This window comes from Sycon ciliatum, chromosome 13, assembly GCF_964019385.1.
Source record: "Sycon ciliatum chromosome 13, ocSycCili1.1, whole genome shotgun sequence".
In the NCBI taxonomy this organism is placed as follows: Eukaryota; Metazoa; Porifera; class Calcarea; order Leucosolenida; family Sycettidae; genus Sycon; species Sycon ciliatum.
In genome coordinates this window covers 4,309,671-4,331,997 of record NC_088655.1, presented here as the reverse complement: position 1 = coordinate 4,331,997, position 22,327 = coordinate 4,309,671, and the positions used below count along the sequence as shown (strand labels likewise).

The 22,327-nt window shown below is 46.9% G+C and overlaps 1 protein-coding gene across 1 annotated transcript; it reads right to left on the bottom strand.

Moving 5' to 3' along the window:
• Nucleotides 1-603: 603 nt before the first annotated feature.
• On the bottom strand, nucleotides 604-20,753 carry LOC135830083 (argininosuccinate synthase-like). The gene is made up of 18 exons (XM_065342471.1): nucleotides 20,374-20,753; nucleotides 19,249-19,317; nucleotides 17,885-17,984; nucleotides 16,744-16,832; nucleotides 16,297-16,353; nucleotides 15,829-15,903; nucleotides 15,514-15,584; nucleotides 15,331-15,361; nucleotides 14,226-14,285; nucleotides 13,803-13,833; nucleotides 13,191-13,275; nucleotides 12,788-12,852; nucleotides 11,748-11,821; nucleotides 10,857-10,948; nucleotides 4,919-4,985; nucleotides 2,351-2,406; nucleotides 1,964-2,029; nucleotides 604-1,126 (listed from the first exon to the last, which is right to left on the bottom strand). Exons 1-18 carry the CDS (start codon nucleotides 20,488-20,490, stop codon nucleotides 1,066-1,068), a joined length of 1,266 nt encoding a protein of 421 aa, XP_065198543.1. The 5' UTR covers nucleotides 20,491-20,753; the 3' UTR covers nucleotides 604-1,065.
• Between the last annotated feature and the right edge of the window lie 1,574 nt (nucleotides 20,754-22,327).

Sequence of the window (22,327 nt, the reverse complement as noted above, 5' to 3'; positions counted from 1 at the left end):
ATTCCCTAATCCCCTCGTTACTAGTAGTACATTCCAGTACTCGTACTTGTGAGCTGAAATCTGGTCGTAAGTGGCACAATCCCGGCTCTGAATGCGGTCGCCTGGCTTTGCTCCTTTTCTTTATTCCTGCCCATGTGCTTTTTTGGGGTGTAATTTCCGCAGTAAATCACTGACTATTGTGTAGATTAGGCCTAAGGGAGTCGTGCTTTCATGACTCCCTGATCTACACACGCAGCCTGTAACTTACTCGTAGATCAACAAAACTAAGCTAAGGCGACTAAGCTTGCTGTAGGGTAGGCCACCGGAATCTGACCACTTGCTCCTGGACGCTCCAGGGCATGCATCGAGTTGCTCATGCAGGCAAGGAGAGTGCGTGCGTTCCCTGAACAGTCTGGAACCAGAGCAGGGAGTCGTGAAGTCCCTTCACGGCCCTGACTTGATCTAACATTACATTCAACTCCCTGCAGCAGGGCTGCTGGCACGCTTTTGGATTTCAGTGATTTTAGAGCCTGCATGGAGGGTTCTTGGGTGCCCGATGTGACTGCAGCCGGCATCGCAACCCCAGGCGCCCACGGATGTACCATTACGATAGTGGCGGCTGGGTGGAGTGAGGGCATGTGCCAAAGAGCCATGCACCGAAGAAGATACGAGCAGCGAAAAGAAAAACTAAAAACTAAATGCCAACCGCACATCCCCAACTAGGACTAGAAACGATAGAAAATAGGATACCAACGAAAAAGTAGAGGAGTAATGTTGCATACAAGTTTCCACAGGGCTGCCTACCTGGAGCAAAGCCACGTGGAAAAAAACGAGAAGAAGTCGAATGCAAAGCAGCACGGTAGAAGTCTAATACGTAACATGGGACAGCAGCAATACTGTATGCAGGATGGGCAAGTATAAATAGGCTGCGGGCGGGGTCCCACAGGTATGGCATTAAGTACTACGGTATTACGGATGTCCGGCGGGAGCATGGAGAAATTGTCCAAAACAAGGCCACCTGAAATGCTGAAACTAAAGAACATAACTGGGCTGACCAGGGCATGCTTGTCTGTGAAGTTGCAGTGCTCACGACGAGGCCTTCTCCAGCAGAGACTGTGCAGTGCGAAGACGGTAGTATTCCTTCAGCCTGCACGCACCATGCGGATACGGGAGACACAACACGAACAAATCATACACGCGCGCGCGCGCGCGCACGCACACACACACACACACACACACACACACACACAGAAAGGGACAGAGGAGAAATTACCCGATGCACCAGCTAGCACAGACATATACCAAGTTTTCTAGTGCCGGAGTCACACTTGTTTCTCTGAAAAATCACCAAGGCAAGCCCCACCCATGTACCATATATACCCATCCACATTAGACTGATGCCAGCAGTGCCATCCACCCACATTAGACTGATGCCAGCAGTGCCTTCCACCCACATTAGACTGATGCCAGCAGTGCCTTCCACCCACATTAGACTGATGCCAGCAGTGCCTTCCACCCACATTAGACTGATGCCAGCAGTGCCTTCCACCCACATTAGACTGATGCCAGCAGTGCCTTCCACCCGCATTAGACTGATGCCAGCAGTGCCTTCCACCCACATTAGACTGATGCCAGCAGTGCCTTCCACCCACATTAGACTGATGCCAGCAGTGCCTTCCACCCACATTAGACTGATGCCAGCAGTGCCTTCCACCCACATTAGACTGATGCCAGCAGTGCCAGCAGTGAGCAGTGCCATCCACCCACATCTGCACTAGTACAGAGGTCACTTTATAGTACGGCAACATTTGTGCTACACGAATTCTGCTGGACTAGGGAGGGTGCTGGATTATCATATCTGATTTACTGCTGCAATGTGCATGAAGAGGACATTTTGGCTTCCGAAATTGTGCTGGATTGAAGTGGGATGACTGTAGCGACCATGATCAGACCTCGGCTCGGTACAGACAGTAAATGAGCTTACCGCAAGGCATTGATACGAATGAATCCTTCAGCGTCACTGGGGTCGTAGCCGCCAGCAATGTCCATGCTGCAAGAACATACAGAACAAACAAACACACCCATGCATGCACACATACACACAAACACATGAACACACACACACACACACACACACACACACACACACACACACACATACACGAACACACACAAAATAGTAAAGTTTTAGCCATAAAGACAGGTATTGATGATGGCGTTGATCTACATCTGGACAGCGCCCAGTGGCCGCTTGACTTCTCAACAGATTTCCATGTCCACAACAGCAGAACTTGTAAGTATGCCAATACTCTATATGATGGTGTATGTCTAGGCGTGTAAGAAAGGACATCCTTCACAATAGGGAACATACCTGACCAACTCCTGGTTATATAAAGATAATGGAGACTGCCTGGCACGGATATACACCTGAGAAGGAATGTGCACACATGTACGCGTGTGCATACGCACACAGACACAGATACAGACACACACACACACACACACACACACACACACACACACACACACACACACACACACACACACACACACACACACACACACAAGCACGCACAATTATAATTCGTGTATAGAAGTCAAGAATTGCACACATATACATCACACCCCCACCCCTCCCCTGCACACACATACACTTTATCCCCTCCCCCCCCCCCCCCCCCCCACACACACACACACACATCACTCCCTCCCTGCACACACATCACCACCACCATCACCACCACCACCACCACCACAATGGGCTGCAGAAGCAGCAGCAATAGCAACAACGGTAATGATGACATCAACAATCCTCCAGGAGCTCTTCGCACTCCGCGCGGATCGTAGGACGCGCCTGGATCTCGCCCTGGGGCTCCGTCTACGAGCTACACGAACCCGCGCCGGACGATCTCGCCCTGTCTCCCAAGGCCCTTTGGAACGTCCTACCAGATGCAGTCAGAGTACTGTCGTCTCTCAGCAGCTTCAAAGCTGCCGTCGTACCAGCTTCCTGTCTGTGATTGATTTTCACTGTTAACCATTATTATTTGCCATGGCGACCCCCGTAAGTCCGTAACTGGCAGGGCAGGGTTGGCCTTAAAAAAAATCCTCCCGATGTTAGTAGCAAGTACAGTCAGTATCGCCTATGGCATTGGTGTTTGATTTTGAGCATTTTATCACTATAAGCGATATATTACTATGACCGATACTGCATGCAATGTATGCGAGTGGGGTGTCAAACGACTCAGCGCGCCGTGCACATACGCACTACATACATGTACAATGTCATGTAGCTGGCTGTAGCTCCTGACACAGAAAATCAGCATTTCCTCACAATGGAGGCATATTTTGGCAACTTGTATGAGCAAAACTCACCAAACAACACTCACTGGACAAGTTCTTCACGAAGAAGTAACACCCTGTTCTCCTCTAACAGCGCTTGATTTTACATCAATCACTATAACCGATGCAAACATAATGTAATAAAGGTCTTTTGAAATAAGAATTTGATCACTATAGGCGATATATTACTATAGACGATTATTATTATATGCGATAACTGTGTATACTTAGTTATGGCAAATGAAATTGAATTTGAGAAATTGATCACTATATCCGGTATATTACTATAGCCGCCAACCTTATAGGCGATACGGACTGTACTCTCGTTAGCAGTTAGTACTTAGTTTTTTATTTTATTCTCTTTACCAAGCGTGGGCCATCCCCTGGACTATCAAAATGGGTGCCTTATTATTATTTTTCTGTTTCTGTTTAATGACAGTCCATTGCACGCCTGAAAAAAAGTACTTAGTCTATTAGGCGGGTTACAGAACTGGCGTTCGCTGGCAAAATTGTAGTTTTGATAACGCTTCGCTCTTCATTGAGATATCTACCATTCTCTCTTTTTTCTCCTTATTTTCTCCCCAGCCCTCCTTCCCTGTAACATAATAACATATTAGCAGGCTTGTCATTGAGCATTTGTGCTCGTTTGGATTAGCGAATTCAAATAAAGTATACAAACAAACAAACAATAGAGACGGCTGCAGACGATATTGAGAAAGTCCTATCATCTCCCAACATCCGTATTACTTGGTCCGCGTCAGCGATATTGTCGCTTATCTTTCAGCTTTGTTTATATGTTGCCAATGCTTACTTGGCAGCCCATTTCATCCAAATTTTGGTTAGCAAGTTAGTTTGCTAGTACCTGAAAGGTCTAGCTAGAGTTCGAGTAGATTTCAAGAACGACAGGTGGGCGATTCTGATTGATACAGCGCCGCATCAAAATAGATTATCTTTTTACGCTGTGCAGGCAAGAGCAGCGCAAGCCACAAGAAAGTAATCGGCTACTCGGAATCAGCTCCATTTTGCTGAACGGCCGAGATCGCTCACCTCAGGGATCGCTCATCAAGCTGAGATCGCAGCTCCCTTACCTCCAGCTCAACGCTCGAAGTATCCAGCGCATCGTGGAGATTTGCAAGTACTGTACGCGTCGTCGTCGTTCAAAATAAAATCTTGCAAAGAACGGCGTCTGATTTGAACCATACAGGCTGTCGTGCTGCCCACGCGAAGTCCTATAGAGAAGGCAACCGTCACGATCGACTTCTCTTTAGAAAATAGCCAGGCAGCGGAGAGGAAGAGAGATGAGCTTGCAAAAGCAAGAGAGTCGATTCCGAGCAAAAATATTTGTCGCCAGCGACGAGAGCAGCGACGAGGAGGACCGAAAAAAGTAGGAACCCTTCCTTGGACAATAAATTCCTCGCAGCTAGTTGTCATTCTATACCTTACCGTCCATCGTACCAAGTTTTATCACTTCAAGAGCACGCGTTCATGTGCAAAGTCTAAGTTCAAATTGTCGAAAGATAAGCGACAATATTGCTGACGCGGACCAAGTACTGCCACAGAGAATGAAGGATTCAAACACCAACAAGAATCAGAAGCATACCTGTCCACGATAGAGTGCAAGTCGTACTGTACCAGTCACTGATGACTGACTGTTGATAATACAAGATCTGATAAAGAACAAGGAAAGAAAGGATACAGGATACACAACCACAGTCATCTAACAAGCAACATAGCCCAACCCCCCCCCCCCCCCCCCCACACACACACACAGCGACACACACAGCGACACACCATGTAGCATGTGTACGCCCGTCGCAAGAGAAGCACGCAGATCTCAAAATGCACTGGACGTGCACCCACAGAATCCTGTCTTATAGTAACAAGAACGGAACTTATCGGAATGAAACAGATCAGGGCTGGTGCCAGATAACTGCTTAATCCACACAACTGGCGAAACCATGTGGATCGACCCCCAATCCACACCTGGTCTACACCACACGGAGGACAACGGAATAGGATGACCAAGACAGCACGCCCTACACATGCTGGGTAACCAGTATAGACAGCGCGGCACACACACAGCTGTCCTGTCCCGTTGACCCACTGCCGTAAAACCCTTTTGACCTTTTTGGCGCACATCGCCAGAGGCGATGATAGCGATGCTACAGCAGAAGCCATAGCAACTTGTGCTGGGATTGCACCATTCAACAGCTTGCAAGGCTGCAGAATTGACTGCCACAATTCAGCCTGGTCTACACCACACAGCTATGTGAAGTGGCTTTTTTCTGGCCAGTGAATCCCTACTTTTGGCCTTTTTCATTTTTCCCCCACACACATCACACCACATACTCCGGCATGCACTGTTTGTAGGTAACCACCCAGGAGAATGAAAGAAAAGTCAGGAGGAGTCTGAGGGCATGTTCCATTGGTAGGATCAGGATTACCCTTTTGATTGGTCGAATCCGGATCCGGATCCTTCGGATTTGGATCCGGTCAACCCACCTCGGGGAGCAGGGTTGACTGGATCCAACGGATCCAAATCTCACCTTCGTGGGTATATGGCGGGTTAACATCATTTTGTACACATTGTGGTACGCACACGTGGGGATCGAGATAGATCTGGTTGACTTTTCGAATTTTCGTACGACGCGCGCGATGAGTACAACTTTCACCCTTTTGGGTGACCTGTGAGCGCCATTTTATTACTTCGTCTACATGGCAACAGCCAAGGCCTAACATAAAGTGCTCAGTTGACTCTGGAAGGATCTGATGGATCTGAGATCTGGATCTCGATCCCTACCCTACCAATCGAACATGCCCTGAGAAAGACCTGAGTGACCATAATCATGGGGAATTGGACCCGTAACCTCACGATTGGAAATCGACTGCACATACCACTGCACCATATGGGACAACCAAGTTTGAAGAAGGGCTGAGGCTTCCTGCAGCTTCATCTCTGAAAGGAATTCGGGTGGACACACCCATTCCCATAGCGCTGCACATCCGAACCAGTTCAGTTAGTTTACGTTTCGGCACTTGGCCATCGTCAGGTAATAACAATGAATACCGTGGAAGCCACACAAGAGCAGTATATAATACTATATATATACGCCAAAAGAAAAAAACCACCACCAAGTGCCGAAACGTTGTAGACTAACTGAACTGGTTCGGATGTGCAGCGCTATGGGAATGGGTGTGTCCACCCGAATTCCTTTCACAGATGAAGCTGCAGGAAGCCTCAGCCCTTCTTCAAACTTGGTTCTCCTCTTCCCGGAGCGAGGCAGCGTGGCGGTTTGTGCAATGGTCTTGGAAGCTGCAGAGGAGCGAGTGTCAATTGTCTTTTCTCTTGGTGTATATATATGAGCCCCGGCCAGCGAAAACCAGCACTTGTGTACTTGATATCAATCATCAAAATATGACGTCAAAGTTTGGGACGCGCAGTGAGCTGGCTTTTGAAGATTCTTTTTCGATCGAGTGGGTGTCTTCGTTGTCAAAGGAGTTTCAAGTGTCTTCAAATGAGTCTGGTCAATTGATTTTAGCGCTAGGTGATAGAGCTCGTCAAACGGAGGTTGAGTTTAGACACAGCGATGGCGACAGGTGTCGCGACAAGGACTTAGGTCCAGAGTTGTCAGCGTGAGACTCCCTGTACGAAGCGGCGCTGAAAGTTAGTTCGCGATCGGAATTATTTCTTTGGTGGCGATCTCGCTGAGTTTGTCCAGCATTGGCGAGTCTCATCATGATTCATAGGAACGCAGAGCTCTCATAAAATCGACACTGGATACTGGTGGCGACGATAGTCAGTGCTGAAGTAATAGCGACTGCGAGGAGAAGCTGAATGTCGACCTGCTGAGCGATCCTTATTTCTACATCGACAACAATGATGTTGCGGACACTGATGGAGGGCTTCTCACGGCGCAAAACAGAGCGTAGTATTATCAGTACTCTACCTTGCCAGACGACGCCAAGCTGGCTGCTGCCTGTGTTGAGAAAGGGGACTCCTAAAAAGTCAAACCGGCTGAACGCTTTGGGGCAACATCTTCACGTGCTACAAAACGCGAATATTCGCTCATATCATTGAAATAAAATTATGCTGAAATCATGGTCTGAGTGAAAGTGTGCAAGGGAGTGGATGTCAGTGGTATTGGTCAGTACACCTATCAGTGTGGCAAGCTTTGGGACAACGCTCAAACTGCCAGCATAGAGTTCCCTGAACACAATTTGGAAGGCCAGCCACCAATCATCGTTTTGCACTCTGGTGTTGTAAAGAAGGTAGTGGTGTATACAGAATATCGTCACACTTCTGAACTACTGGTGCCTGCAGCACCAAGAGGGCAAGCCTGACTTGCATTCTATTTACTTACATGTACCTGTTCCACATCACAATCAGAAACTGTAGGATCAACTTGCATGGAGTCACTCCGCATGGATGCTGCGCCAACTGTATGGAATCTTGACCTGTGTGACTTCAAACTCTATTTTCCACGCTTTCGCTTATCAGATTGTCACCAAACTTGATAACTTGAATGATTAATAGTGTAGAATCAATTTCGAGCGAAAAAATAATTTTTGAAAAAATTACACATGTTCAGGTTTCTGCTGACTGGGGCTCATATATGTAGGACTCAGTATAGAGTCCATGCACTATATGATGTCCAGCACCCTATATAGAGTCCATTGGTCCAAAATCCACTATACAGAGTCCAGGAGTCCACTCAGTTTTGATCAGCTTCATCCTGCCGCGCAATCCCCTATAAGGAGTACACTTTTTCTACAAGTCCCCTATTCACGGTCCAGGAGTCCAGTTTATCCAGTCACGCCGTCCTGTATTGTGTGTTGTGCCCGAAAGAGAACAAACACCTTTTCAGTTTTGCTTGCCTCGTGGCAGCGCATTCCTTTCTTCACTTCAGCCATGGCTGTCAGTTCTGCTGTGCAGTTGCTGACAGTAATCTGTCTCGAGGTAACCAAGGAGGATAAGGAGACGTTCAAAATCAAATCTGGAAAGCGTCTTGTGGTTCTCTGAAGACGTTTCATCAGTGCGCGGGATGAAAGCAGAAATTGCAGAACGAAAAGTTCAGCACAGTTCAAATCTGACGAGTCAGGTACACTGACACTCTTTCGTTCGACGCCACAAAGATCCCCTGTTTGGCTGGCCATTGCTGCCAGTAAGACATTTGAACGGTTTCATCAGAGCGAGGGATGAAAGCAGAAAGCGGAGAACGAGAAAAGTAACAACGTTCAGCACAGTTCCAATCTGACGAGTCAGATACTGAGAGTGTCAGTGTATTACACTGACACTCTCTTTCGTTCGACGCCACAAGGATACCCTGTTCGACTGGACAAGAGCTGCCTGTACCACCGTGTCAAAAGGCTGTCCAACTACATGGCAGGACGATGACTGAGGTAAGGAAGCTTTTACTCGTTTCGATTGGTCTGCTGTTCTGTCGTTATGCTTGAATTTGTTTCCATTTTCAAGGAGCGTATCGCTTTTGACAAGTTTTGTTTGATGTTGCTTGAATGAATGCCCTAAAAGTAATCAACCACTTCGTAATAATCCTCAAGGACTGCAAGGACTTTGCATCAATCGTATACGATCGTCAGCTATCATCAATTATTTTTATTTCATGAGAAATGTATTTTTATCCCTGTGATAATTATGTAACTCCACGACACTCTTCCTCTACTAGGCTCTAGTATGATGTCAAATACAATGGGATCCACAAACGCAGTGCCAGTGTACTAGTAGTAGTAGGAGGAGGATTTCTTGTATGCCGATGACAAGAAAAAGCTTCTCAAGCTAATACATGTACTCGTATTCCATGAAGTAACCATTTTGATGTCACAAACATGGCATTGTGTCAGTGAAACTGCCTCGTGACAACAAATCATTGCATTTCCATCTTGGGGAAGACTGACTGACGGCAACGCTGTACAGATTGTTCAAATCATCTCATTTCAATTTAGTTACAGTGAAGTGAAACACTGTGTACACTACATGTATGGTGGTGTGTCTGTGCGTCTTGAGTGTGCACAAACGACCTTATTCCTCGTATTACTAATAGATTATTGTCCCCACCGTCACCTGTTCACAGGTCTTTGCGTGGATGGATTTTCATTGAGCATCACATTCGTTGAGAACTTGGTAGTTGTGTGCTCCCATGCATCATTACGGTAATAAGCGTATCCTTGTGCTATCTATTTGTTGCAGGTGTGCTGATCTTCAGAAGCTTGCGGAACTGAGTGCTGCTGAACATTTGCATGGCCATGAGCAATGGTGAAGCTTGCTATTGCACTCTCAGCATGTGCTAGTATTATGCTGACTACTGCACTATGTTACTCTCTTACACTACTACATGTATGTAAACGTGCGTGCATCCGCCCATGTATGCATTCGTTTCGTATAATTATTTGTTATCCCCCTTGACTTTACGTGTAAATAGGTGGACGTTTGCATGGCTGTTGGAGTTGCGTGTGTATTGTGTCTCTACTCTTTTCTTGGTGTTTTCTTGGCGTTGTATAAGTTTGTGTGTGTGTGTGCGCGCGCACAATAATTTGAAAAAAAATCACGGTTCGCGTGGGACTCGGCTGGAAGTCGGGCTTTCCGCATTCCGCATAATTTGAAAACAAATAATTAATCCTTGGCTCTCCATTATTCTCTTTCAATTCTTGGTTTTTTTCTAGGTATTTTCTTGGCGTTGTGTGTGTGTGTGCGTGCACAATACTTTGGCAACACTAGATGATTGAGATATTGTATTTTGCAGCGTCTGCGAAGAGACCACTTGATTTGAGGATGGTGTTTGTAGGGTTTTTCATGTAATGAAGTGGCTGCAGTGGCGCCTCACTACTTATTTTTTATCTTGAGAAGTGAATGATGTAAAGGATTAAAGGGAGAGGCCGTTTTCTGGTTAATATTCACTGCTTACAGCAGATCCTATGTCTAATTTCGAACTCTGGATAGGGGATGCCTAATTGGCTGGACTTTATACAGGGAGTGTTGTCCACATAAAGAATTGATTTCAAAGTTTGGACTCCGTACAGTTGATTTTGGACCAATGGACTCTATATAGGGGTGAAGCCAATTGGCTGGACTCTATACAGGGAGTGATGTCCATCTAAGCTTTGAGCTCACAGTTGATTCCAAGTTTGGACTCTGTACAGTGGATTTTGGACCAATGGACTCTATATAGGGGTTGGACATCATATAGGGGCTGGACGCTCTACTGAGTCCGACATATATACTGCTCTTGTGTGGCTTCCACGGTATTCATTGTTATTACCGGACGATGGCCAAGTGCCGAAACGTTGTAAACTAACTGACCTGGTTCGGATGTGCAGCGCTATGGGAATGGGTATGTCCACCCGAATTCCTTTCAGACCATATGGGACACGGTAAAAAACACACTCACACATGTGTACGTGCGCACACCCACACGTACGCCAAGGTAGTATCCAGGTTGTTTGCGGAGCCAGTCCCGCAGCAGGTGACGGGCCCCCATGCTAAGGATGATGAGTTCCCAGCAAGCGGTGAATGCAATGCTTACCGGGTAAACTCACACTCCGGCGCAAACCAGAAACCGTGATAGACCTGCTCCGAGAAACGAATTGATAGGCCTTGCTTGACCTTACGCAATTCCTGGACAGTGCAGATGGAGGAAAGAGAGAGAGAGAGAGAGAGAGAGAGAGAGAGAGAGAGAGAGAGAGAGAGAGAGAGAGAGAGAGAGAGAGAGAGAGAGAGAGAGAGAGAGAGAGAGAGAGAGAGAGAGAGAGAGAGAGAGAGAGAGAATCCGAGTCATAACAACTTCAGCAAATGTTTTCTCCCCATCTGAATAGACGGTCAACTTCACGAATGCGTGTCAATGATACCAGTGGAGATAACCCTTTAAAAAACATTCATCTGTGCTGGAGACAACTAAACCAATCGCTCAAAGAATCTTCAAGACGTGGTCCTAGTGCACAGGTGGGTGCCTTAACCAGGGTCATATGACTGGTAATACCACCCAAGTTGTAGTGGCCCTCTAGGAAAGGTGCCTGCCTTATCAGAGTGGCCGCTTTGTCAGGTTTTACTGTATAGCATAACCTGTAAGGAACGACCAGCCCCTGGGGCCAGAAACAACACGGTCTTTAGTTACAGGTTTTTACTGTGGATGTTTTAGCCTATGCATGAGGGCATCACGTCACCTAGCTTGTGCCGTGGAAGGCGGCACAGTTTACTAGGACACTGTGCGTGCCGTCGCATCAGCCAGCTTATGAAGTGGAAAGCAGTGCGATCCATCAGTGCATGATATCACACACCCAGGTAGCAAATGCAGTCACGCATCCCCTTCAAAATAACAATCAGTGGTGCGTTGAGTGTGGATTAGAAACCTCACATCATGGCGCAATAGAGCCAAGACAGTGTGAGTACGTTCAATTGTGTTATCAGTTGCCACTACCTTGTCCATGGTAAAGGTCTCAATGTCCAAATGTGCTTGCAGGAGAATGTAACCAGCGGGCGTCTCATAAATACCTTAACAGAGGGAACACATACCACAGCAAGTACTGAAGCAGCTGAAAGTACTGTATAAGCAGAAATATTCGTCTGGAATTTAATTTCGTCTTTTTCGTCCAAGGAGCTTTTGGACTAAATTGAATGCCGGACTACTATAAACGTCGATTTGTCCAGCTTTTCAATACACTCTTTTGATCCATGGACAAAACTTACAACCGGACGAACTCCCTTTCTTTGGAGTTGGGACGAAATTACAGACGACGAAATTTTCTGCCTGTACAGTATAGCAAGTCTAAAGCTAACGATTTACAATGCTATCCACTTTGTGGGCACGGAATCTAGTAATGACCCCACGCACACGTCTTTTATAGTTTAGCACAGAGGAGAGAAGCACCGATGTGTCCACTCACACGACAACCCCACAACTGTTTGGGGATTTTTGAATTCTTTATTCTCACGATGGCACCATCGCCAATAAGAGATACGTTTATGAGAAGGTGAGATGCTGTGGGTGGGGCTGTGGGTTATGTAGTTGGAAAGTAATTTACATCACTTTGAATTTTACAAGTATGGGAGAGGGTGAGCGCTGCAGGAGCAGATTGAGTTAATCAGCAGGGGGATGGCGTGCTTATTGTGTTTTCGCTCAACATGCACACACTGTGTACTGCTCGACTCTGCTCAATCCCCAGCTACAGTCAATCTTGTGAATAACGACCACGCGGTATAACAACAACTCACGAATATCCACCCAATCTTGAGACCCAGTGACCGTCCCGCTGCATACATTCAACCTCACGAATACCGACAGTTTTCTCATGCATGGTCGAGGGTCGTTATTAGCTGCAGGGTGAACTGTACAGAACCTGAGCGCACCTCTCCAGCACAAGCTGGCTGGGATCAAGAGATCACGAGAACGTTAGGATCAGGGGACAGGTAAACTGACTTGGTTTTTATACAAAGGGACTTCATTCAGGTGAGACCTACCACGTGACTTCATCCCGATGAAACGGTTTTCCACAATATCAATGCGACCAACACCATGACGACCACTGTAGGGAAGAGAGAGAGAGAGAGAGAGAGAGAGAGAGAGAGAGAGAGAGAGACCCACAGAGGCAGAAGGAGAGAGAAAAGCACAAAGCAGAAACGCTGCTATGGTGATTTTGCCAAAGGGTGGACACGGCCTGATACTGATGTGATCGCCGACAAAGTCTGTCACATTCCTAAAGAGCAGCATGCCTTTCAGAGCTGCTTTTAAATTGAGCACCTCGCCTGATTGTGTAATTTGTGGGATTTTGTCGGTCTGTCTGTCTCTCCCTCCCCCCCCCCCCCCCCCGCGCAAAACTCGATGCAATACAATGACAGCACAAGCTCGACTTCCACGACTTACCCGACTTCGTTCAAGTAGAGAAACAACTCCAGTGCTTCTTCCTTGACAGTCTTGTCAGCCAGGTTAGTTACCCGCACCGGGATACCTGAAGAAGTGAACACAAGTGACAAGATTGGACACAATGACCACGAGAAAATAGTGTGTGCTGGCGTGTGTGATCAATGTGCATCATTCTTGTCTCCATGACGATATTTTGCAAAGGCCCTCCATTTCCATTTCATGAACTCGTTGGAGATAGACAGTCATATTAGCGATTCTCATCTTTTTTTATTGTATACGCAAAGCCAAAAGTACGAAATAGTGGTTGCGACTTCGGCGATGATTTTTTAGGAATGAGTTTGCTCCCGCACTGGAGCTCGCCTATTGGACAGGACAAAGGAGCTGACAGCTCGGTTTGGCAAGAACAATCCCTACATACGCGGCATGTTTGCAAAGAATTGTTTTCAAGCCAAAAGACACTTCTATGTGTAAACGTGCACACTAGCCAGTGTTGAGTTTGACCATGTGTGCATCACGCCACGACACAGCATTCATCCGTACAGGCTGTGCCACGGTCGACACGTGTCCCGCTTCAGGAAATGCACGAGTGAACTTGTACAACAAGAGACGTACCATTTTTGAACTCGATGTCAAGCTCCTCCGGCTGGGTACACAGTAAAGCAGAAACAAAGAGAAGCCAACTATAACACAAGAGATTAAAGAGCTCAATACAATGTGAATTGCCACGTGCAATCCAGTTGCAGTAATTCACAGACTTTTAATGTTATGCTCTCCCTATAAGTCACGTGCTTTCCCAAGCGGGACAGCATGTGACGTGCGTCACAGAGTGTCAACGGCTCCGCATGTGGTGCACCGAGCAATATCGCAGCACCAGTGTCCGCCTGTATGTCTTGTGTGCATCTAAAGTATAGTGTATAGGGTATCTGTCAGTCATACCCTCGCGACAAGTCATGCAACTTTGCACTCAGGACTGAGTGAGCCGTGCATTGCCAGTTAGCTACAGATATTGGACAAACAACAAAAAGAGAGCTGTACCTCTGCTGGTGCATCTTTCGGATCAGTTGTCATCTTGTAAATGTCTTTCGGTGCAGGATGCTGTGCAGACAAACCCGAAATAGAGAGAGAGGGAGAGAGAGAGAGAGAGAGAGAGAGAGAGAGAGAGAGAGAGAGAGAGAGAGAGAGAGAGAGAGAGAGAGAGATAATTTCATATACACACACACTACCACACACACTACCACACACACTACCATACATGCATATGCCTGCTAGAGCACATACATAGTGCTCATGTACAAGCACTGCGCAGCACACACAAGTACTGATGTATCGACACATAGCTGGAAGCCAGCCCCCCCCCCCCCCCCCCACACACATGCACTAAGGAAAAGAAGTTCTGCATTACAAGGCGCACAAACACCATCAATCGGCACCAAGTACGTGTAGTCAAGAGTACATGAAAACCAGAGTGTGCAGCTTGGGGCCTTTTCTGCTATGGGTGTCTGTCACGGCGGAATTCCGTGATTACATCATATTTGGCGCAGATCCGAGGCGGGAAATGGCGTAGTGCGTACAACTGAGCTGCAGTTGTGCAGAAAGAGACCTGCTTGAATCCGGCTTATACGCACTACATCACTAAAATGAGGTAATCACGGAATTCCGCCGTGACAGCAACCCATCCGAGCTGCACACTCTGGTTTTCATGCACTCTTGGTGTAATGCAATCTTTAAAAAGAAAGCACCAAAATGTTACATGTTAATGTTATCCATAGTTTGTGTCCAACACTTACAGTTACTAACATGACACATTTTGGTCCTTTCTTTCTTTTTAAATTTAATCCTTGGCTCTCCATCCGAGTCTTAGATGCAATCTTTGGTCCGTATAATGTGTTCCTACTCCAACATGAAACAGGTACAGTAAAACCTGTCAAGGCAGCGACCACTCGGATAAGGTGACCCCACCTGTCCTAGAAGACCACTGAGACCAGGACTGAGGGATGCTATTTCCAGTCAAATGACCCTGTAAAAGGAGACCACCTGGCTACAGAGACCACGTTTTGAAGGTCCCTTGAGCGGTCGTCTTAGACAGGTTTCACTGTATGTCGGGGAAGTGACTTTTGCTCAAACAAAACTACTCCCTTACCATTGGGTCTTCAAGGATACCGGCTTCATAGCTGCAGAGGACAGGTCAGGAAAACAAGGCAAAACACAAACAAACACGAGCTATGATGGGTGCTTAGAAGCAGAATTATCATGTAGGAGGGTTTCATACAAAGTACGCACACATGCATTGGCAGCAAAAGAAATTCTACTGTCCAAAACCGACCTGACATGCATGAGGTTAGCATCCATGCTCCATGGCTTGTCTACCGTCACTGGAAGGGGAATTCCCTTTTGCTGCAAGCACACACGGGCAGAGAAAACATTACTGTAATTGCAAACTTCATCGCTACATGCACTTCAATACACATATGGAGAGAAGTGCACGAAGAGCACAATTAGGACTGACCGTTGGATAAGCAGAATGCGACTGTACCGTACATTGGCTACAACTATAAAGTACAGATGTGTGCGTCCTCTGGAGAGATGTTATACTAATGTTGTACAGTACACAAACTGCACTACACACTCGAGTACTGACCTTTGCATACTCAAACAGATCGCGGCGACCATGGAAACGATTGAAGAACTCCGGCAGTCGCCACGGTGCAATCATCTGCATGAGCGGCAAATACACACACACATGTGCACACGCACGCGCACGCGCACGCACACACACACATGTACGCACATGCACACACATGCACACACATACACACACAGAGACACACAGGTACGCACACGCACACACGCACACACACACACACACACACACACACACACACACGAATGTCACAAGAAGCTTGGGCAATCAATGCCTAAATAAATTATATAAGAAGTCAAAAGGCACAATGCAACCCTGTAACAATCTAGGTACTTGCCAAAGCAAAGACTAACTTTACAGTGAAACACACAGGGCTGAACTGGATGCCAGCTAAGCACAGTAAAAGGGTAGTGAAATACGTTTTGGTTTGTGAGCTATGTTTGTGCAGCTCAGAACACACATTACCTTGGCATCCGGGTACATTGCGTACACGGTTAGTTCAAAACGAATTTGATCATTGCCCTGCACGTAGACATGGATTGAATCACAAAGCACACGGTTGATATGATAAGAGGTGAACGTAAAGAGTACAAAGAACGCAGAAGACCAACCTCACAGCGTACATTACACGAGTCGAAGGTGCCATGGACTACTTCAGACTCAAAACTCCAGCTGCGCACTGAAGACTCCCCCTTACAAAATACGATTGTGTACAATTGTGCGCATTCTACATGTAATTGGATCACTCCAGGTTAGTACGCAATGAGATGATGACGACAGAGACCCTAAATGGGATGGCGACTGACACATTCGAGTGTGTGGGCCCTGTGGGGGAGGGGGGAGGGGTACAGTACACAAGCAGAAAGACATGGAGAAAAGAGCAAGACATGAGGCAGAGAAAGAACCCATTACCTTTCCAGTGGCACCGTGCGAGATGAATTGAGCGCCCTCTTGCTTGGCAATGGTGGCAAGACGACGCGCTATGCACGGACGTGCAAACGCTACGGACAACACCAGATAGAACAAGAACACAGGAGAGCAAGAGTACATGAAACCAAGAGTGTGCAGCTTCTGACCTTTTGCTGCATGGCCATATGGGTGTCTGTCACGGCAAATGTCCCGGATTACATCATATTTGATATTGGGTTCAGATCCGAGGCGAGAAGTGGCGTCGTGCGTACAGCGGAGCTGCAGTTGTGCAGAAAGAGACCTGCTTGAATCCTGGTTGTACGCACTACATCATTGAAATGATGTAATCACGGAATTTCGCCGTGACAGGAACCCATCAGAGCTGCACACTCTGGGTTTCTTGTACTCTTGAGGACAGAGAAATGTCGACATGGCAACCCCAGTGGTTCAAAACTTGCCGACGACATGCCCGCGACATTGATCTGATGACGTCATGGGGTCTGGTCCGCCAAGCATGTGACCGATGATGACCGGGTCTTTGTGACACTGGTGTGACGACGTCATGGGATCTGTGGCAGGTTTGCTGCATATCTTTGATGAACATACCGTATTTTACCGGTTGTAAGTCGACCCCAGTTATAGGTCGACCCCAGTTATATAGGTCGACCCCCATATCCGAGGTCTCAATTCTGCGTTTTAAACTTGTCACCCAAAGAACCACTACTAACCACCTCCTGCTACTAACACATCAACAAATCATGTGAACATTCCTTATTGGAGGGTAAAACGTCCCAATCCTTGAAAAAGGCCAATAAACTGGCAAAAATGTGTAAACATGGTGCACTCGTGCATGCAGTGCAGGCCATTTTTGTAAGATACTGATAGTTCCCGGTTGTAAGTCGACCCCCACCCTTTCTCCTTCTAGTTTAAGTTAAAGTCGTAAAAGGTCGACTTACAACCGGAAAATACGGTACCCAGAACCGAGCTTCAACCACATTAATTTATTTTACTACAGTACTTATTTAGACATCTCCTGGCACGTCAAAAGACGGCCAATTAATCACGTGAGATGATGAGTGAGAGCCAACCATGGCAGAAAGAAATATTCAAAGGAGAATGAAAAACTGAGTCTAAGCTCGCATACCTGTGCCCATCTGATAGCGGTCTTCATACAGCGCATTCGCTTGAATGGCTGGCCAGACGAACTCCGTCACAAACTCACTTCGCATGTCCTCAATGTATGTCTGCACAAAGCACAAAATTTCATCACGGAGTTGTGGCAATGTTACGTTATCTTCTTTATTTTACTTCACCATAGGTACAGGCATTGCTGCCTTCTTGCTGTGGATCGTGAATGATGCCACAGTTCCTAGCCTGGGATGGAAAAATTAAATGGTATGGAAGATTAATACCGGTATGACCAAGTAAAAACAGTAAGTAAAAAAAAGTTCGCACGTCTGCGTTACCACCGGCTATACCATTGCATTGAGAAACACAACCAGCTTAGGAAGTTTCGCATGTGCCAGGCCACCGCCACGCCTGTTATACTAGGGTGGCAGATGAAGCTCCTAACGGCGAGGGTGAGGTGGTAAGTCTCACGACCAATGCCCGACAAGGGGGCTAACCTGGTTAGCTGCATCCATGTTACCCTTACTCCGAGTAGTGATTACCCAGTTGACCGTGGGTGTTGAATGCCCGACAAGGGGGGGGGGGGGGGGGGGGGGGCGAGCCTGGTTAGCTGCATCCATGCTACCCTCACTCCGAGTAGTGATTACCCAGTTGACCGTGGGTGTCGGCGCAGTTCACTGCATGTAAAGTGGTTCACGCATGCATCACCGCATTTGCTAGCACAGTACACGCTCTCTGCTCCCAGCGCGGGACTCAAACCCGGGGACCTTGTGATTCGCAGGCAAGCCCACAACCACTCGGCCAAAGCGCTCAGTATTCAGTAAGTTTATATGGGAAATAATAAAATGTCATGACGATAAGCATACAACTGAAGCTACATGTATGCCCTGGCCCACGGGTAGCGACGTTATCAGAGCAGTCTCGTATCGAGTGGCAAACATACCCCAGCTCGCCACTCAATGCAGACTCCAAGCACATACGCTGATGGCACTAACAGTCAACCTTGCGAATAACGACCTTCGATCGTGCACTAGAAAATTGTCGTTATTTCACGAGTTGTTATTCGTGGGGCTGGCACTTGAAATTAATATTCAAATTATGCAGCTCAAAGGTTCCGACCTCATGGACAACAACTCGTGAATAACGACACTTCCGAGGTCCTTATCCATGTGGTTCATTGTATGTTATATCCAGGTAGTTGACATTAAACTGTTTTACTGTGCAGGCAATGAAATCCAATCACGTGAGTCAAGTACCGGTATGTGCCCGATGCTGCGCAACTCTAGACCTGCGAACACTGCGATGCTCACTGGCGCATGGCGCAAAGCTGATTCACTCGATCGGACTTCTTTGAGAATGAAACAATGCAGTGAGTGTTACCTTCTTAGCGCCTAGCTTAGCAGCCTTCTCTTTGGCTTCCTCCAGGTCATCCCCTTGGCCAACGTCAGCCTGTCGTCGTAGAAACACACAGACATGCGCACAAGCAGATACATGTACACAGACACACACGCACACTCAAATAAACACACGAAAAATACGCACACATACACACACACACACACACACACACACACGCACATGCATGCACACAACCACACTCACACACAACAACTCATATACACATACCCACACCCACCCACACATGCCCACACATACAATAAAACCTGGTTTTAGCGACCACCTGCTTTTGACGACCGATTTTCCATGCACGGACAGTTCTACACAGAAACTGGACCGGATACAACGACCACCTGCCTTGCGCGAACAGCGACCGACTTTTAGTGTACCAAGTGTCATATTGGACCTGCACACAGCAACCAAAACTAGCCAAAAGTGCCATCTTGGCTGGCAGAGCTGACTGTAACAGGGTTGAAGTATGCTCTGGAGGACTTTTAAGCAACTGCATGCAGTCAACAGAAGTGACCATGCAGGATGCTCTGCATGCACTTGAGTGAGGTGTAGTCTTTGCTTGCATGAAAATATTCTATGCTCCACGCCTGTCAAGACGAGTACATGGACGTGCAATTATGCACATGTACGTACATGATCCGATGTGCCACGAATGTATGGGACCTGGTTCTAAAAACCACTTGGCTTTAACGGCCGCTTTTGTTTGCACCGTGGGGTGGTCGCTTAAACATACACACGCACACACACACACACACGCGCGCGCACCGGGCGCACGAGCGCGTGCACACACATTCATGCATGCAAGCGCGTGTGCACACACACACACACACACACACACACACACACACCACACACACACACACACACACACACACACACACACACACACACACGGAGTGTTACACTTTGAAACACTCCTAAGCACACCAGATGTGCTTGTGTTATGTGAACGCAGAATGCACTCCTTTGAAATGTATGTCGTACTGTACAAACCGATACAACACGTGTGGTGGATTACTAGTATTCGAAATCTAGACACCCAAAATAAACTAAAATTTCGGATAGGATCCTAGGAGTTGTCTCAAGGATTCTCACCGTAAAGCATATAACGTCATACCCTTGTTCCATCAGCCACACCAAGATACAGCTGGTGTCCAAGCCACCGCTGTATGCCAGGACCACCGTGCCCTTCTTAGCCTCGGTTTCGCTCATTTTTGCCTTTGCTTTTACGTCCAACGTACAGGTAATTCAACAAGGACAGGGGTGCACTGTCTTCGTACTCTTGCAAATCTGTTTGGAAGTCAGATCCCCGGACAGGAGGTTTCAAACAGATAAAAGCAACTTCCAGTTGGCAATTGCGGAAACCTATGCGTGAATGAGCAACTAATGCTAGAGATGTGCTCAATCAACGGGCTGATGCTCCTTTTGAAGTGGTTTCTTTGTCCTAGGATCTTCGACTTCGTGTCAGCTGAAAGGAATTTTATGACTGTGCAATTATGTCATGCATGCGCGTATGCCGCAGTCTGCATGTACGTCACATGTGCACAGCTAGCTAGCTAGCCGGCTTCATAATTCAAGGTTTTTGAAAATGTTTGAAATTTTCACGTGCACAATGCATGTGCAAATGGTGCACGTACCGTACGTGCGCGCGTGTACGTGTGTGCATGTACAGAACTTTTTTATTTTTTATTTTTATGTACGGAACTACCGTATACGCGTACCGCGCGCCCGGTCCATCTCGCAAATCGCACCACGTATGAGTCGTGCCGCCGGCTAGGCTGGCGCCCCCCCCCCCCCGGCTTTCCCGGCCGCTAGCGCGCTGTGACTGACTACAGCGTGCCACAGCTGCTACTACGATTCGAGGTGAGTCTTGCATCTCGTTTTATTATTCTTTTATTCCACAATGGCGTGCACGCGAGGACGATTGAGAAGTGTGATAGAACTGATACTAGCCACAAACAGCTACAGTCCATTTCAAAAATAGACGCGTACCTAGGCAAAAACGATTATGCCAGCATCTATACCACATAAAATCTGTGATCACTTTGTGCATAATTTTTTCCAAATTGGGCGTCTGTTATCCAATCCTTTAGAAACTATATGAGAGTAATTGTGGAGCGATCCTGAGCAATATTCCGAAAACTATTCTCAAAAAGTTCCAGCCAAATTTGAAATATTTCAAAAACCCTACGCGTCTATAGTTTTGAAATGCACTGTAGCTACAGTGTAGATGAGATATCTTGCCGCCAAATTAGGGAGGAAGCCAGATTGGTTGAATCCAAAAGAAAATCGTAACCAGCGTGCAGGCTGGAAAGCTATAAAATGGCGATTACAGATCCTTTCATTATGCTATTTTCACCACATTATCTACACCTTTCCTTCTGTTCTCTTTGATTTCAAATTGGTATCCATTTACATGTACCTCTGGAGAATCTCTGGAGAATCCGTTTGCTTCTTTCTTCTTTTCCTTTTCTTTTTGACTTCTTACTCTTTTCCATGTTTAGCGGCATGGTTGGCTATAAAAACCCTGCAATCGCCACGCAAAGTGGTCATTGGCTACCCCAGCCATGTATTGCTTGGAATAAAATAAATAAATAAAACAAAACAAAACAGATGGAAATTACCGGGGGTCCGGGGGATAGCCATTTCCCAAAGGTGCTCTTTTAATTCGCACTTAGTGCTTTTCGCCTCCCTCAAAATAGGCTGAAAAAGTGCTCTTTTTTCAGTGAAAACAGGCAAAAAGTGCCCTTTTTCAGTGAAGCATAGCCATGACACATGTTCAGATATGAACCCAATTGGCCAAGCTGAGAAATGAATACGCACTCTTTCATTTATGGGTCCACGAAAGGCAAAACATGAAGTAAAGTTCAAAAACCCACTTTTTACAGCATCGTGTACGCGGTACAAGCTTCACCAGCGCCCCCCCCCCCCCCCCCAAAAACGGCGTGCCAAGGCCCGTCGAGCACTCGGAAACTGTGATCATGTGATCGCATGCTTGACTACGTCTTCTAAATGTAGTTATCCTTGTCCCATTGTATAAGTGTGGAGA

Excerpts from the sequence above, each read along its gene's own strand:
- LOC135830083 (XM_065342471.1), bottom strand. The coding sequence starts at position 20,490 with ATGAGCGAAACCGAGGCTAAGAAGGGCACGGTGGTCCTGGCATACAGC. Across the intron at positions 13,276-13,802 it reads TGACATCGAGTTCAAAAATG|GTATCCCGGTGCGGGTAACT; the intron begins GTACGTCTCTTG and ends TCACTTCTTCAG. Across the intron at positions 11,822-12,787 it reads CATCGGGATGAAGTCACGTG|GTATTTATGAGACGCCCGCT; the intron begins GTAGGTCTCACC and ends CCCTCTGTTAAG.